The 17,697-nt window shown below is 39.1% G+C and overlaps 1 protein-coding gene across 1 annotated transcript; it reads left to right on the plus strand.

The window, feature by feature from the left end:
• Positions 1-800: 800 nt before the first annotated feature.
• Positions 801-17,245, plus strand: LOC146006959 (homeobox protein MSX-2-like). Its single transcript, XM_083145387.1, has 2 exons — positions 801-1,554; positions 16,527-17,245. Exons 1-2 carry the CDS (start codon positions 1,188-1,190, stop codon positions 16,940-16,942), a joined length of 783 nt encoding a protein of 260 aa, XP_083001513.1. The 5' UTR covers positions 801-1,187; the 3' UTR covers positions 16,943-17,245.
• The last annotated feature ends 452 nt before the right edge of the window (positions 17,246-17,697 follow it).

Here is a 17,697-nt window from a genome sequence, read left to right on the forward strand (position 1 = left end):
CCATTACTCAGCTAAGTGGAGCAGGTCCCACTGCTGAATGGAATTACTAATGAACCTCTCTGCGCTTTTGCTTTGATGCACAGAAATTGGGTTGCTAGTGTGCACTAATAATTATTTTTATTAATTGTTTTGACAGGAAATTCCTGATGTTTAACTTAACCACATTAGTAAAGTAAGGATCTGCTGCTCTGCTCATTTGATGGTCATTGACAGACGTCTAGACCGCTGAGCTGACAATCTAAAGAAGACAGACATTTAATGCCAATAACACTTCTTAGTACTCATCCGTGAGAAGTAATTCATGGGCTGAGAGTTATTAGATAAATGTTAATGGTGTTATTGTGGATATAGGTAACACGTGTTTTGTATTACTCCGTGGTAGTGCTCTCTTTAACTATAAGGAAACCTGATTTCAGTGGACAATATTTAGGATACGATGCTGTTTATCAGCAGTGATGGAGGCAATAACATGGAGTTAATTCCTCTTATAAGGCTACATAGTCATCATTTGCAATCATGTACTGTAATCTCTCACTGAGCAGCCATTAAACTCCACAGCCAGAACTTCATTAACTTTTTCTTTTCTTTTCCTCTTTCTGCCTTGATGCTTTTTTTTTTTCTTGCTTTTTTTTTGACGAGGAGGAAGGGGGAGTTTGTTGGGCCAATAGAAATCCATCTAGGTGACGTTTACAGGGGTCGGAGTCTACCATTGGTGGGCGGCGCCATGAAAGCGAAGTAAAAAGAGTTTATTAGGTGCGGAGTGGAGTGAGTGTGGAAGCACAATGCTGGCAGTAACCCACTGTGCCAACGATCAGGGGCACCCAGACTGGTGAAGTTGGATAAGCCAGGAGCAGTACATCCATTCTGAAGTACTTTTCCTCCAATGCAGACTGTGCTACAGTATGTGATGTGGAATAAGCAGCAGCAATCTCCCTGTGATGTGTAAGACCAGCAGCATCTTCTCTCCTTAGGGGGCATTGTACCCCCCTGGTGGGGTATACTGTGACAGCACCTCCCCTGCTTGGACAGCTCCTCTCCGGCAGAAGAACTCCGTGTCCCCCCCCTCTCTCACACTCACAGACACACACTCTCACTCTCCTGGGACCAGGGACAGCTCCTCACCATCTTCGGGCACCCAGTGTCTAGTCATTTTATGGCCGATTTTTATTGCCCCTTTTCCTCTGATCATGAATCTTGACCAAGATGGGTCCCCGGGGCCAAAGCACAAACAGCCGGAGGCTAGCCAGACTGAGTTGCCGGTGGCCAGCAGCAGCCCAGAAGTGGCTAGTGTCTGGAAGAGCCCAGCATTGTCGTTCAGTGTGGAGTCCTTGATCTCCCATAGGAAGCCCAGCAAGGCCCAGTCCTCGGAAACAGGGGGTGATGAAGAGCAGCAGCAGCAGCCGCCTGTATTTAGCTCTCGGACATTAGGTGCAGAGAGAGATGCGTCTCCTCTTGGTGGACACTTGGATGACACCTGTAAGCCAGACCCCGAGAGCACTGGAGATCATGGGGGTAACTCCTGGTACCAGGGACCACCCTACTCCTCACCCCCAAGTAAGTAGCAACTGGCAGCTTTACTGGTCAATTGAAAAATCTGCACTTATAGAACAGATTCTTTTTTGTATTTATTTTTTTGGTTTGTTTTGCTGTTTTTGGACGGAACCCTTTTTCTACACATTATGTACATACACAACTTCCCATTCCTAAGCTCCAGCATTCAGGTCTGCAGCTAGATGTGCACAATGTCCCGTGGTTATGTAAACATGAATTGTACTGCTTGTATCCAGTCTATTTATGACGATATATGTATGATAAACATCGCACCGCATCTCACATCAATGTCAGATATATATATATATATATATATACATATACACATACATATATACACATACATATATACACATACATACACACATATACACACACACATACATACATACATACATACACACACACACACACACACACACACACACACACACAAATCCAACAGGTGGCACTCAGTTCCCCCCAAAAAGTAGTCAGAGACGTGTAATATCATATATATATATATATATATATATATATATATATATATATATATATATATATATATATTCGTTGTAGAACTGGCACTCTGCAGACACAGGATGATGATGACGGTGCCTATATATATATACACACACACACACACACACACACACACACACACACACACACACACTTTTTTGGTATTCATTTACAATATATCGAAGAGTACCATACTAATACATGTAATAAGCTGAACAAACGTAGCTTTAAACTTGATAGGATCTGGATAACTATGAAGAAATATAAACGCTGCCTAATAATAAAGTCTACAGTTACAAAACTAGATTTCGGTTCAATTGTATCTGATGTGAATGTGATTATCTCCTGTAGCAGATATAATATAAGCGGTAAGTTATTGTAAGTTTATCTGTATTCAGTTCGGTAATAATTCCTAATATCTGTGACAGTGTTGCTAACACTCGGGTTAAGTCATCATCACACAATGTTCCACTTGACACACACAACACGTCCTAAGTCTAATTTTCTGCCTAATATAACATACAGGCAGGGGGGCAATTCTCTTTGAGCATATGTTGAAAAGCTGTAAAACGATAGCACTGATCATTTAATATGTGCATCTTAGTGAAAAGCTAAATATCATTTAAAGGACATTTATTTTAACATTATATTTGCCACTGATTTCACAATCTACTTATTGCGCTTATACTATTAGCAGTTGCTGTAAAGGGGGAGACAAAGTTCTCCCTGCAACTCTGTTTTGCTGGCACAGTTTGATGATCCTGCCTGCATCAATTACTAGTTCACAATGCATCATATTTTCCCAATGGCTTGCACTGGAATTCACTATGAGTCAATGGCAAAAAAAACCCCACGGATCTGGGGTTTGTGGCTTAAATGTATAAATTATGTTCTATGCTTAAAGAATGAACACAGTTCAGAGAGACTGAGGCAGAGGAACATTGGTGCGATGGGGTTAACAGGACCCACAAATATTCATGTTCCATCTTTCTTTTTTCTTTCAAAAAAGATATTTGTGGAGAAGGAAATGCTAACTTTGAATAACTGTCTTTGTTAACAGGACTCTATAGCATCTTCTGACTTCCCATATCAAAGCAAATGTTGTGCAGTTTAGATAAGTCAATTGAGATCAAGAGGGTTCTGTTTTCAAAATAATTACTCTCCCTTCATGCTCTCTAACAAAGAGAACTTATTCAAAGGCAGGCATTTATAATGTTTTATAACATTTTCTGTGGTCATTCTATCAGCACAGCAAACGAAAGTAAAACCACTTGCAATAACTATACTACTATTATTATTATTATTATTATTATTATTATTATTATTATTATTATTATTACTACTACTACTAGTATTAGTAATTTATAAAAATAAATGATTGTTTCAGTATCAGCTACTTGATTTATATTATTATTTATTCCACAGAGGATAACATCAAAATATCACAAATTAAAAATATAAGTAACATGAAAATAAATACATACTGCAACAGATGTTAGGAGCTGGAATCCCATCAACTATCCATCAATTTGGGCCAACAGTGTTAAAGTATGCCAAAGTATAGTTCAGTCCAACATGTATGGTGTTTAAGGAATATTGCTTTCCGAAAAACCCATATAATTAACAGACACACATGGAAGAGTGAAATCTACTATCAGGCTGCTTTGCTGGCCAATAGAAAAGTGAGAATAGAGCGTTTTGTTTGAAAGCCTCATTAAAGGGAAGATTACATTTGGGAAAAGATCAGATCATTTCCTAAACTTTGCTGCCAAAGGGGTAAAACACAGAAAACTTTTTTTTTCTTCTTTATTTATTTTGTCTTTTATCATCTGAGCTATATTTTTTTCCTGTCAGATAAAGGGACCCTGGGGACTTGAATGTTTGCAATGATTTTCTGCTTAGTTATTACAAGGTGTGTCTTTAAATCACTGGGATGTCTAAGCAGAAAATGTGATACTTTCACATCATTTACAGCTAAACACCTTTTATTTCAATGCTAAAACAGTCTCCAATGCATTACACTGTAAATTAACTTTAGGTCATAAAACTTCATGGAAGGAGATTTCGAGCACAGCTTTAGGATTTACAACAAACCATTTAATGAACTGGATATATTATCTGTTTCCTTTTGGGTAAATAAGGAAAAAGGAGAATAGAATTTTGCAACATTTTTAAAATATTTTCTTTGCAGCCTGAAATTGTAGTACTGGGGTGCCACAGCAAAGCTTCGAAAGTGCAGGATATTTTTAATTTAAAGCGAGGGCAAGAAAAGTAAGGGAGGGGGGTAGGGGATACCCTGAGGCCTGGAAGGACACCACATGAATCTTCTACAATCAATTCTCTTTGCTTCATGCTGTTTTCGTTGTGCCTGTTCAATAAAAGTTGTTTTTGAAAAGGAACCGTACTTCACAGCCCTTTTCTCCCAGATCACATTGACCTGTATTCAATTCATAACCCGGGAACTACATTTTCACTTTGATCTAAAAAGCCAGGGCTGCAGAATGAGACCTGTGTTTCGTTTGGTTTGTAATGTGAGTTATCAGAGCAGTCAGACAGACAGTGCCACTCAAGGACCACTTACAAAATGTCATTTGTGGAAATAGATTGCAAGCACTTTAGTACAAGTACCTCTTTTCTGTTCATAGCATATAGGACATCACTATTTATTGCACTGCTCTTCTGTTTATGTAAGGTTCAGCAAAAAAATCCATTTCCTGTTGACTATAAAATATGGCTAATTAGAAGTCTATAAATCCATATTTTTTTTTTAAAGAAAACGAGCTGAAAATATGTGCAGATGTTTAAAAAAATGTGCATAATATTAGGATCATTATACAGCTACAGGCATTATTGTGTAAGTTGAAGTGGATGTCGCCAAATGATCTCACTTCTGGTTCTGGAGTTCTGTGCATGGCAATAGTTTGACAGTAGTATTTAGATTGGAGTGAATCAGAAGTTTAATAGTTTAGGGGGGGGGGGGGTATTTATTAAGGCTTGGAGATAACATTATTAGATGTAAAGTACCAGCCAATCAGCTCCAACTGTCATTTTCCAAACACAGGGGTCTAAGTACTAACACTTGAGGAGAGATTAAATGGAGAGAGATAAAGGGTGAAATTTACTAAGATGTGAAATACATGTCACAGGTCATGTTGCTATGGACAACCAATCACATTCTGTCTACTATCTTCTGGAGGGTGTTAAATAAATAAGAAGTAGCTTCTGATTGGTTGCCCATAGCAACATGACCTGTGAAGTGTATTTCACACCTTAGTAAATTTCACCCAAAGTATCAGCCAACCAGCTCCTAAGTGCCACATTACACGTTGCATTGGAAAAAACAGGAGCTGGTTCGTTAGCACTTTATCCCCATCCACTTTATCTCTCTCCATGCCTTAGTAAATAGACCCCACGTCTGGAAAATGTAAGGCAGAAACTGATTAGCTGGTACTCTGTCTCTCACAATTTAATTTGTCCTCAAGCTTAAAGTTAGGGCCAGATGTATCAAGCTTCGCTTCAAAAAGTGATAGCCAGCCAATCAGCCCCTAACTGCCATGTTAGAGACTGGGTTTAAATGGCATTTAGGAGCTGGTTGTTTATCACTCTCCACTTGATCACTTTTTGAAGCTTAGTACATCTGGCCTTTAGTCTTACATTTTACTCACAGGCAAACGCTCATTGATCATTTTCGTGGTCATGGCGAGAAACAGTAGTGATCCTCTTTACTTTTATGGGCAAAGTACAATATATGACCTGATTGTGCAACAAAACACATAATATCTCATTTATATCTGTATCTTTAATAAATAAACATTGCCGTTATAAAATACGGACTAAGCACACTTGATCGAGTGCAACATTTCCAAATTTCTGTATACAATTTTACATTATGCATATCGTTTTTGAAATACATATTTTAGATTATTATGGGGAATATGCTATACCTTTAAGACTAAAGATATGAAAATTGGGCATTTCTTTAAAAAAAAATTATATCTGTAATAATGAAATAAGTGGTGACTTGGAGAATGTCCCAAGAACTAAGCACTTAGACATTTTTACAATTTAATGCCAAAACCCAAGATATTTATATTTCATTATTTCATGTTAAAATGTATATTTGGGAAGGTTAATTTTGTTACATTTAGGTACAGTGAAGAAAAGGCTAGCTCCAGATATGGGGCTTCAGCTCAATCCAAAATAAATAGGGGAGACACACCAATTGCCCCATAAACTGCCAAACATCTCCAGCCAGGACTCACTTGCAGTTGGTGTGGTTCCCCTATTTGAATCTTGGGCTGCACCGCTGGTTCTCATGCTAATGTTGGGGAACGTATTAGTGCAATGTTTAGGTCTTGTGTTAGTTCTGGAATATGGACTTTGGCTAATGTTACAATTAGGGTTGTAACTAAAATTATAAGTTGCTGTCATTTTATTAATATAGCAGTTTTTCACACCACCCCCTTAATTTGTCAGATACCGTGAATCATTAAAAAAAATCCTATTACCTAAATATAGTAAATAATTAAGACTTTTTTTTAATTATATATTCTTTGGCAAATACAGTATGCCACTTTATTACAGCACTGGTAATCCCACATGAAATGATCCCTTTAAAATTCATATTTTAATAATATTAGTAATATTCAAAGTAGCTTCTAAATATTGCAGATTCACAGTAGACACATGGATGAGAGACAGCAACACATTATAATTTATTTATTTATTTATTAACAGTTTCTTACTTAGCGCACACATATTCCGCAGCGCTTTACAGAGAATTTTTGAACATTCACATCAGTCCCTGCCCCAGTGGAGGTTACAATCTATATTCCCTACCACATGCGCACACACACACACACACACACACACACACACAGACACACACAGACACACACAGACATTCTAGGGTTCATTTGTTGGGAGCCAATTTGCCTACCAGTATATTTTTGGATTGTGGGAGGAAACCAGAGTACCCGGAGGAAACCCACGCAAGTACAGGGAGAATATACAAACTCCATACAGTTAGGGCCATGGTGCGAATCAAACCCATGACCTCAGCGCTGTGAGGCAGTAATGCTAACCATTACACCATCCATACTGCTACTGCCCATAAAAGACATTAGAGGTTTTCATAGATGGTAAATTATCTTACATCCAGTGGAAGGATGTATTCAATATGAGGGCAACAGTTTGTATTTGGGCTGGAACAGTGGTTTAAAAGTTCATCTTCGTATATTGGGTACAGAAACATGGTCCAATGTGATTTCTTCCTACACAGTATAAATATAGATTCCTTGTAAATGATCCCAATAAAAACCATCTGGACAATTGCCAATAAACATAAAATAAAATTCTGTATCTGATCCAATAAACTAGAACAGTTACTCACAACACAAAGGCCAACCACTTCTCATCACAAGAGACCCTTTGTTAGAGTGTTTGTCTCGGACCCTCTGTTTAAACCAATAATTGTGGCATACTTGTGTTTTCCAGGCATGCCATGTAGTAAGGTGGGAGGTATGGGTAGACTTCCAAAAAAATGAAACATTGTTTACATTACATAAAAAAAACTTTCAAACTTTCATAACTTATGTTTAAATTACTATTTTACACACAATGGCTTATTCTCTTTCAATCTGTAAAGAAATAATATGGCACTAAAATAATATTGATGAAAACGACATGTTGAATTTTACGTAATAAAGAAAGGTAGGGAACCTAGGTTTTTGTCAAAGGAATGTAGTAAAACTCTACATAGGCATGTTTAGATGTTTATTGCTGCCAGAGAGCCTGCCAAACATTACGTTAAACTGTGTTCCCCTTGGCAGCAGAAAGGTTAACAACAGCAAGGCACAGTTGGTTTCTTTGATCAATTACAGCCAACTAAATAAATCAGTTTATTACTGTGCAAAATACTGCACCTCAAAGGTCGTGATACTGTACAGAATCAGTACAGATTGGTTGATAATGTCAGGATTTTCCAGACACTAGATAAACCAGATACTGTATGCTTTGAATAATACATCCACTTAGTGTTGTTAAAGAGATACTCGTTTTCATGATCAACTTTTTCCAATTTCAACAGTAATAAAAAAAACCCAGACAAGCCAAATTTTAGGGCCTCAGATGGAGTAAAAAGTGGGCGCAGATAAAGAACCAGCCACCAACTGTCATTTTTCAAACATGGCCCTTAACATGACATTTCGGAGCTGACTGGCTGGGACGGATTCAGTATTGAATCCCGGCGGTCGGGATCCCGGCGTTCAGAATCCCGACGCCAGAATCCCGATAGCCGAAATGCCGACAAGGGGGGACGTGGATCGCCCCCCCTTGCGGGCTCGCTGCGCTCGGCACACTAATTTATTCTCCCTCCAGGGGTGTCGTGGACACCCCAGGAGGGAGAAAGTGTCGGCATTTCGGCGGTCGGGATTCCGGCGTCGGGATTCTGAACGCCGGGATCCCGACCGCCGGGACTTATTCAGATCTGATCGCAGTACAAATATGTTCTCAAAATGGGCAAAACCATGTGCACTGCAGGTGGGGCAGATGTAACATGTGCTGAGAGAGGTAAATTTGGGTGGGGTGTGTTGAAACTGAAATCTAAATTGCAGTGTACAAATATGCAGCCAGTATTTACCCTGCACAGAAACAAAATAACTCACAAATCTAACTCTCTCTATACATGTTACATCTGCCCCACCTGCAGTGCACATGGTTTTGCCCATTTTGAGAATAAATTTGTACTGCAACAATCAGATCTGAAAGAGGGCCTTTATCTCTTTCCACGGCTTAGTAAATAGAAGCCTGCGTCCTCACTGAACTGTTAAGTCCTCATACACACTAGTTTTACATGTTTTTTTTTTAAACCGTAGTATTTATTGCATTTAGCAACAGTTATGTATATAGCACACACATATTCTGCAGTGCTAGTACCTTCAGTCCCTGAACCAAGTAGTGAAGAGATGGACCAGTGGAGAAGTTTCCCACAGCGACCAATCAGCCAAGTACATCATAAAAAATTATAGGTAGACAGTGATCTACTGTTCTACAGCTTGATACAACACCCCCTATATAATTTTACCTCAGAAAAATACAACCTCAGTGCAACATAAGTAAAAACACTGGTGGGTATAGCAATACTGGATTCTAGATTCAGGCCTATTTACACCCATTGAAAGTGTATGTAAAAAAAAACAAAAAAGAACAAGAGCATTAGTCTTTACTTTGATTTGGACCCATCCAGACAGACAAGGAACACTGCTAAAGACCTGTCACTCTCCAGCATGCTATGGCAATGAATCAGAACCAGCTTTATTGGCCAGGTATACTTGCGGATACTAGGAATTTGTTTTCGATTTGCTGTGCAGCAGCCAGGTGGGTAACGAGTAAACAGCATACAGTATAAACAATATAAACAGGTGGGGGAACATGTACAGTCATACAGAAAGTTATTCCGAGGGGACACCATGTTAGATTATGTGCAAAGGGTTATGGCGCGACTAGACAGTGGGTGTTCATGAGTTCACGTGTCAACAGGTGAACCGCTTGAGGAACACCATAAATAACGGTACTTCCTCATCTTTGCAGCCACCGTTTACGCTACTAAACCTAAGTACTGTATGGCGAGAGGACTGCGAACAGCAAGGGTTATTATTGGGGAGGATCAGGTTAGGAATCACCACCACCCTGGGTCCATGCCACCACCCTGAGTCGACGCCACCCTCCTGTGTCCACGCCACCATCTATTACCTTTAGTACGAAAATAATATCTTCGCAAGATCAAATAAATAATTTCTGACTCCATACATGGCAGTTCAGCTGCCACAGTATTAATTACAGCCACAGGTGACATTTTTCTTAAAAAAAAAAAAAAGAAAGACAGTCCATTTTATTTATAGTTAAGTATTTGAGTGTGTGTGTGCGTGTGTGTGTGATAGGTAGACAGATATTCTGGACAATTTCCCTGTGGTGCATTATCTTGAGGTGCAGTCACTGGAAAGAAGTATTGTCGCTTGTTACAATAGTGATGGACTGATCATGACAGTTTTACCCTACACAAGATGGATGATGTATTACAGTGTTTCATCCATAACTGGTAAATGTTTGATATGTTTGTTTATAGAAACAGTATTCATTTACCCAATTTAAATGAATGCAGGTAAATTTTCAGGGGCTATCCAGTTAGCCATGATAAGCCAACACGTGCCGTGGGTTACCAGTTATTTTATTTTGTCTTTCTCAGACAGGCAAAACCAAATCCCCAAAAGCCACCCCATGCCAAAACGGTGCCGCGGCCTGCAAAAACACACAGGTTTCACCGAACCTGTGTGCTGTCCTGAGAAAATTATTTAACAGGCGATCCTAATTGGATAGGCAGTAAAAAAAACATATATCAGTAAAACATTGGGAAAAAATGAACAATAAAATCAGCATTTTACTCATACAATTGTTATTCTATTTATTTTTTTGCAGCTAATTGCATATTTTGCATATTTGCAGATAGAGAAAAAATACTATTTTGACAAGCTCAGACTCACTAAAAGTGAATTGGAAGGTAAAATACAGATCTGGATAATGGGCTGATGTGACACTTCTCAGAACCATCCTCAGAACTACTGCAGAAATATAATAAGATTTTTTTAGGAAATTCTACCTTGGAAAAAAAAACCGTTGAGTGCGCAATAAAGCACGTATTTTTCTTCTATTCTGCCATTACAAGACTCTTAGTGCCGCTTGCCATACTACATCTATCTATTATTTGGACATCTTAGTCCTACTTGAGGGCACCAGCAGATTCCAACACCAATGCATTTATAAAGAATTTTCCACGCTTTATAGAAACAGAAGACATGAATTTTGTGATTGCTGGCAGCGTCTGGATTAGATTTAAACAGACATGAGGTTGATATCCTCGGAGGTGTTGGTACTCTTACAATGATTGCCTTTAGAAAAAGCTTACACACTAAAACAATGGAGGACAGGCGGTACTGCTAGACAATTCTACAAAGCAGCTTCCAGGTATATTTATCACAAAATTTTAGTGCAGACGTTATAGTTATTTTTTTACCTAAAATTGCAACATGAGAATGAATATTGTTACACAAATGTTTTTATTGGCTGGAAATGGGGTCCAAACTGGTGATAGTGCAAAGCTAAAGGAGCCCATTTTTTCAAGGGAAATTGGAAGCGATATGTCGCAGGTGCTAAACAAACACCTGCAATGTAATGCTGTTGGTCCAATTCTGATTTATCTTATGTGCTGCACATAAGTTCTCCAGGATACGATCTGATGCACAAGGGAACACGCATCGGATCCGATTAGATGTCAAACACCTCGAATTTGGCCAGTTTTCATATAATTCCGACGGATCGACCCAATATATTGGATGGAAACTGTCCAATTCGGACCTGTGTAGGGGAACCTTAACACATTGCTTCCTGGTTGAAAAAATTAACAAAATAGTAGCTCATAGCCTACTATAGGGCAACGCCATCTGAAGAAGTCATTACCTATTGGGGCCAAGTTCAGTAATTATATATCACAGAGAAAAACTTTCACAAAATATTTTTTTTTCTTTTTGGGAGGATTGGTATAAAGAGAAAGAAACCTTTATATAAGGGGACCAAGCCCTGTTTATGTAAGCAGAGTGTAAGCTGTGATCCTATCTTGGCACGAGGTGATCCCCTAAAAGAGGCCCATCTATTACCACACAAGGGAGATAGAGGGATTCACCGAACCCATCTAGCGCCGTGGGACCCCTATATTATATATAGATATCTATATATATATATATATAGATATATCTATATCTATCTATCTATCTATATATATATATATATATATATATATATATATATATATAGATAGACTATGTTTATGGACTACTACACCATTTGTATTTTTTCTGTTTTCATTTGCATGTGACCACATGAAATAATACTGGAAAGGATACAGTCCAGGAGCACCAAGTTGGTATAATATAATTTATTCATAATATCCACAGTAGAGCGCTGTCCTCCCAAAAAGAAAAAAAAAATATTTTGTGAAAGTTTTTCTCTGTGATATATACTTACATTTAACCAGGTTGATAACTCCTGGTAGAGGAGGCCAGCAGCACTTTTGATTGCGCAACAGAAATTCAAACCCTTTTGTTTTGTATACTGGATTCCAAGTTCAGTAATGTTTGGTAAAGGAGCCCACACACGCACCGATGCCGGCGGTGCAATGCTATGCGATGGGGTTCCGCGCTCCCGCGGCACCTCATCGCACAGTACAAAAAGTATGTGCTGCACATACTTTTTGTACTAGCTTTTTCTAGCATAGCATCGCATGCACATTGCATGCACATCGCATGCACAAGGCATACGATGCTATGTGTGCTAGTTAAGCCCACAACGCACGCCGGGAACGGTGCGTGTGTGGGCTCCTTTACTCTAACAGCAGTTATTTTTGCAAGGAGAAAAGAAGACTTTTTCTTGGTTTGATTTTATGGTTCACAAATGTGTCATAATAATACGAAATAAAGTTTAAAATATAACTTTTTATTACATCAATTTTAATAATAAACACTTAAACATGTAGACAAATACAAAAACAAAACAGAAAACAGACGGGCAACCATCCAGTCGGAGACATGTATCGGTTCTGCTCAAGTCTTCAGTTTTTTATTATTTTATTTAAAAAAATAAAAATTATTATATGCATTCAATTGTTTCAAACAGCTGAGCATCCCCTATATTTTCACAGAGGCACCCCCTCACTAGGAGCAGCAGGCTGCTAATTCACAATTTTGGTAATGGGCGGTAAATGTGATGCAGGACGATAATATTAGAACCTGGCCTAACACTCACATAAGAGTAAAAAAAACAAGGTGACAGGTGGTACGTGGCGCACTGCAGCCCAGAGTTACAATCCCCGAAGTTACACCCTTACTTCAAAATACAAATCGAACAAACCATTTGGGATATAAACAATAGGCGCAAATAATATACTCTCAAGTTACAATACTTCCAGACTTCTCTTTCCGGTGTGTTGGGGTCGTTTTTCAAACAGGTGTCAGTTGAGAGGTCGTGAAAACGAAAAAAATAAACAAAAATATATATTATGTGGTTGTCTTTAAATTAAACCTGAAAAAACAGGTCAAATAGAATGACAGTAGGTGTAGGCTTCAGGAGGCGTACCAAGACTCACGTTGGTTGAGGTAATGTCCCTCGTATCAAGGTTTCTTTGGTATAGTCTCGAGGAGCCCCACAGAGAATTTTCAATCGTGCTCGGAAATGAGGAAAAATATATATATAGTATCTTGTGTTTTATAAGACAACTATACGTGATTTCAAAACAGTTGTGGCGGAAAGTGTGGCTATCTGAGGCGTACCAAAACTCACGTTGGTTAAGGTAATATCCCTCGCATCAAGGTTTCTTTGGTATGGTCCCAGGTAACCGCACTCTTCGTTTTTTCAATACGTGACTCCCCAAGATATGTGAAGCCAAGATATTTTCAACCGTGCAATAAAAGGAGATACAAATATAGTATCCAATATTAAACCGTGGCTAGAATTTTTAGTGAGTGAGGAGCTGAAAAGGATATAAAACTTTAACAGCGTACCTCACTTACGTTATAAAACAGTGAAAAACACACGTAAAGGTTTCTTTTAAGAAGGTTTCTTTTTAAGAAAAGGGCGTACCCCTACTCACGGTGAGGTCTTGGATTTTCAAACCTATAAAGGTTTCTTTCTATCTCCTCCTTGTAATTCCACCAGGTTAAAAGATATTTAGGACCTGGTGTGGATCATTATCAGCCTGATATCTCCAGTATTCCAATACATGTAGAATATAAGGGAGAACTTGGTATAGTAAAGTATGGCAGGTACACTTAGTTAGATGGTTTGAACACCATATAGACTATATTTGCGCACCTTACTCACCCCTTTTAGTGGGGGGTAAACACCCGTAGCAGTTTCTTTATCCAAAAGAGGGGGAACTTAGATTTTTCTCAAAATGGACCAAGACTCCAGGTAAGTAAAAGACTCACTCACTCACTAAAAATTCTAGCCACGGTTTAATATTGGATACTATATTTGTATCTCCTTTTATTGCACGGTTGAAAATATCTTGGCTTCACATATCTTGGGGAGTCACGTATTGAAAAAACGAAGAGTGCGGTTACCTGGGACCATACCAAAGAAACCTTGATGCGAGGGATATTACCTTAACCAACGTGAGTTTTGGTACGCCTCAGATAGCCACACTTTCCGCCACAACTGTTTTGAAATCACGTATAGTTGTCTTATAAAACACAAGATACTATATATATATTTTTCCTCATTTCCGAGCACGATTGAAAATTCTCTGTGGGGCTCCTCGAGACTATACCAAAGAAACCTTGATACGAGGGACATTACCTCAACCAATGTGAGTCTTGGTACGCCTCCTGAAGCCTACACCTACTGTCATTCTATTTGACCTGTTTTTTCAGGTTTAATTTAAAGACAACCACATAATATATATTTTTGTTTATTTTTTTCGTTTTCACGACCTCTCAACTGACACCTGTTTGAAAAACGACCCCAACACACCGGAAAGAGAAGTCTGGAAGTATTGTAACTTGAGAGTATATTATTTGCGCCTATTGTTTATATCCCAAATGGTTTGTTCGACTCACATAAGAGTAACCCATGCCACCCTGGTCCACACAGGACGTGGGTGCAGGACAGCACTTATTGAGGGAAAAGGACCCGGAGGTGGAGATGTTGGGTGTCAAGAGAACCCAAGCTGGGTTGAATTCAAAAATTTTTTTTTTTTTTATTACATTTCTTTTTTCTAATGAGTAGATAGATGGAGTAAGAAAGGCAGGGCTAAATGCTTTAGGGGAACCACCTTATAATAATAAAAAATAAATTGCTGCATTGGGACTGCCATATTCTCACAATCCTGTCTTAAATAACAATTTGTTAAATATATATATTCAGCACTTTGGAATCCTGGTATCCACATCCGGTTTAGCTCCTGCTTGCCTGATTTTCCTGTTACCCTGTTTTGTGGAAACTTGGGGTAATCAATTCCCCCTAAAACCAACTCACCTGACTTGGAATACACCGACATCTTGCAGAAGACACTTTTGAATAAAAGTTGTTTTTTAAAAAAAAACATTTTATTGTAACTCATTGAAGTATTATTTGTGATTGTCATTTGAGGCGCACTCTGAACTCCCTTCTATCTTATATATATATATATAGCTATTTTTGTGCAGGCTCCAGCAGGAACTGAGGCCCTTATTCTAGTTCACTCTTTCTGACAAAATATTTCTTAGATGGACAAAACCATGTGCACTGCAGGTGAGGCAGGTGTAAAACCCCACCCAAATCTAATTATCTCTGCACAAGTAACACCTACCTCACCTGCAGTTTTTGTCTGAAAGAGTGAACTAGAATAAGGGCCTCAGTTCCTGCTGGAGCCTGCACAAAAATAGCCCTGTAATATAAATATATACAGTGCGGGCGGCACTCGGAGACTCCACAAAATCAGAATTAGAGCTTGAAAAACGGGTACTTTTATTGCCAACTCAACGTTTCAGGGATCGTGCCCCCCTACAATTTCAAGCTCTACTTCTGATTTTGTGCAGTCTCTGAGTGCCGCCCGCACTGTCCCTACATATCATTGGAGACACAGTTAAGTTGCACCAGAGCAAGCTAGCCCAGGGGGCCAGAGTATCGTTGTTGCTATATATATATATATATATATATATATATATATATATATATATAAATATAATCGGTACATCTGTCAGACCACACTTAGGTCTACAGTCATTAGGTCGACCCCACTAGGTCGACTGGCAGGAAGGTCGACCTGACTTAAGGTCGACATGGGCCAAGGTCGACATGACTTAAGGTCGAATTTGCATAAAGGTCGACATGAGGAAGGTCAACTGGTCATAAGGTCAACATGGGTTTTTCACTGTTTTTTTACCCGAATGTCGACACAGTCGACATGGACACAGTTGGCAATGAGAATCGGACCCTCGCATCTCTCGCTTCGCTCGCAATGCTTCGGGCATGGTGGCACGCTTCGCTCGCCACAGCTTTAATAACCTCCTCCACGCCCTAGTGGATGGTAGGGCATGAAATACCGCCTGTCGGCACATGTCGGCTCAAAAAACAGTGAAAAACCCATGTCGACCTTATGACCAGTCGACCTTCCTCATGTCGACCTTTATGCAAATTCGACCTTAAGTCATGTCGACCTTGGCCCATGTCGACCTTAAGTCAGGTCGACCTTCCTGCCAGTCGACCTAGTGGGGTCGACCTAATGACTGTAGACCTAAGTTCATTCTAATAGATGACCGCGTCCCATATATATATATATATATCTGTTCTATTTCTTTTGATAATTAACAATGATTATTTAAGACGCATGAATTGTTGTCAGTTACATAACATTAAACTTTCTATGCTGTTCTTCCTCTCGGTAGGACATGCAAGCCCTCCACCATGCACTTTGAGGAAGCACAAAAATAACAGAAAGCCCAGAACTCCGTTCACCACTTCTCAGTTGTTGGCCCTGGAGAGGAAATTTAGACAGAAGCAATACCTCTCCATTGCTGAGCGAGCCGAGTTTTCCAGCTCTTTAAACCTCACAGAGACACAGGTGAAGATCTGGTTTCAGAACAGACGAGCCAAAGCCAAACGGCTTCAGGAGGCCGAATTGGAGAAGCTGAAAATGGCTGCCAAGCCACTTCTACCCTCTTTTGCGTTACCATTTCCCTTTAATGCTCAGTTGGGGTCTGCAGCAGCATACGGCGCTCCTAATGCCTTCCAGAGACCTGCACTGCCCATGCCTGGACTCTTCACCACACCAGTCACATATGGAATGTATTACTTGTCTTAAAGGTGTGCAAATCACTTACTATACAGACAGCCGTTGTAAAGCATACTGACTAAGGGAGGAGGGAGGTATGAAGGAGCATGGGATATCTACGGCTATATTTGTTGGCTGACTGATCATTTAGAATGTAAGACTTTGCAGGCAATGCTGGATATGCTGCAGTCACATTACACCCCTGTTTTCCTGGTGGGGTCAACATTGTTATTCAACCAAGTTTATGTCAATGACGTTACAGAAAGCACTTTACTTTTAGGTGCCTTTTTTTATTACATCAGTGACCGTCAGTGCTGCATCGGAAACATTTGTTTTGGGAATAAATCGCTATATATATATATATATATATATATATATATATATATATATATATATATATATATTCATGTAAAGGTTTAAAAAAATTGCTTGCAGTGAATGGTGTTGGTGCTGCAGCCCAGGTGTAGAATACTGTAGATGCACTAATCACATACTATAGTGACCTATTCTATATATGCCCATTCCTTTCTAAACTTAACTCTCAGCCTTTCCTGTTGTAGCAACAATTTCATCCGCACATTCATGTTCTTGACTATTTTTTGACGATTAAACTTGATTTGATGGACACACGTCACTGGTTCACTGATCTAGAGGCACTAAAGAAATGCTTAACAAGACATTATCATTGTTCAATATCCATGTAAAAATATTTTGTCAGTAAAGTAAAAAAAAAAAAAAAGTAAACAAATCACTGAAGAATAATCACGTAAACAATCTAGAGATGG

Source organism: Crinia signifera, chromosome 6 (assembly GCF_055691185.1).
Source record: "Crinia signifera chromosome 6, ASM5569118v1, whole genome shotgun sequence".
Classification (NCBI taxonomy): domain Eukaryota; kingdom Metazoa; phylum Chordata; class Amphibia; order Anura; family Myobatrachidae; genus Crinia; species Crinia signifera.

What these genes read in the sequence shown, in the direction of transcription:
- LOC146006959 (XM_083145387.1), top strand. Translation starts at nt 1,188, where the DNA reads ATGAATCTTGACCAAGATGGGTCCCCGGGGCCAAAGCACAAACAGCCG. An exon ending in ACCCTACTCCTCACCCCCAA is followed by an intron (nt 1,555 to 16,526) that starts GTAAGTAGCAAC and finishes TCCTCTCGGTAG; the next exon opens with GACATGCAAGCCCTCCACCA.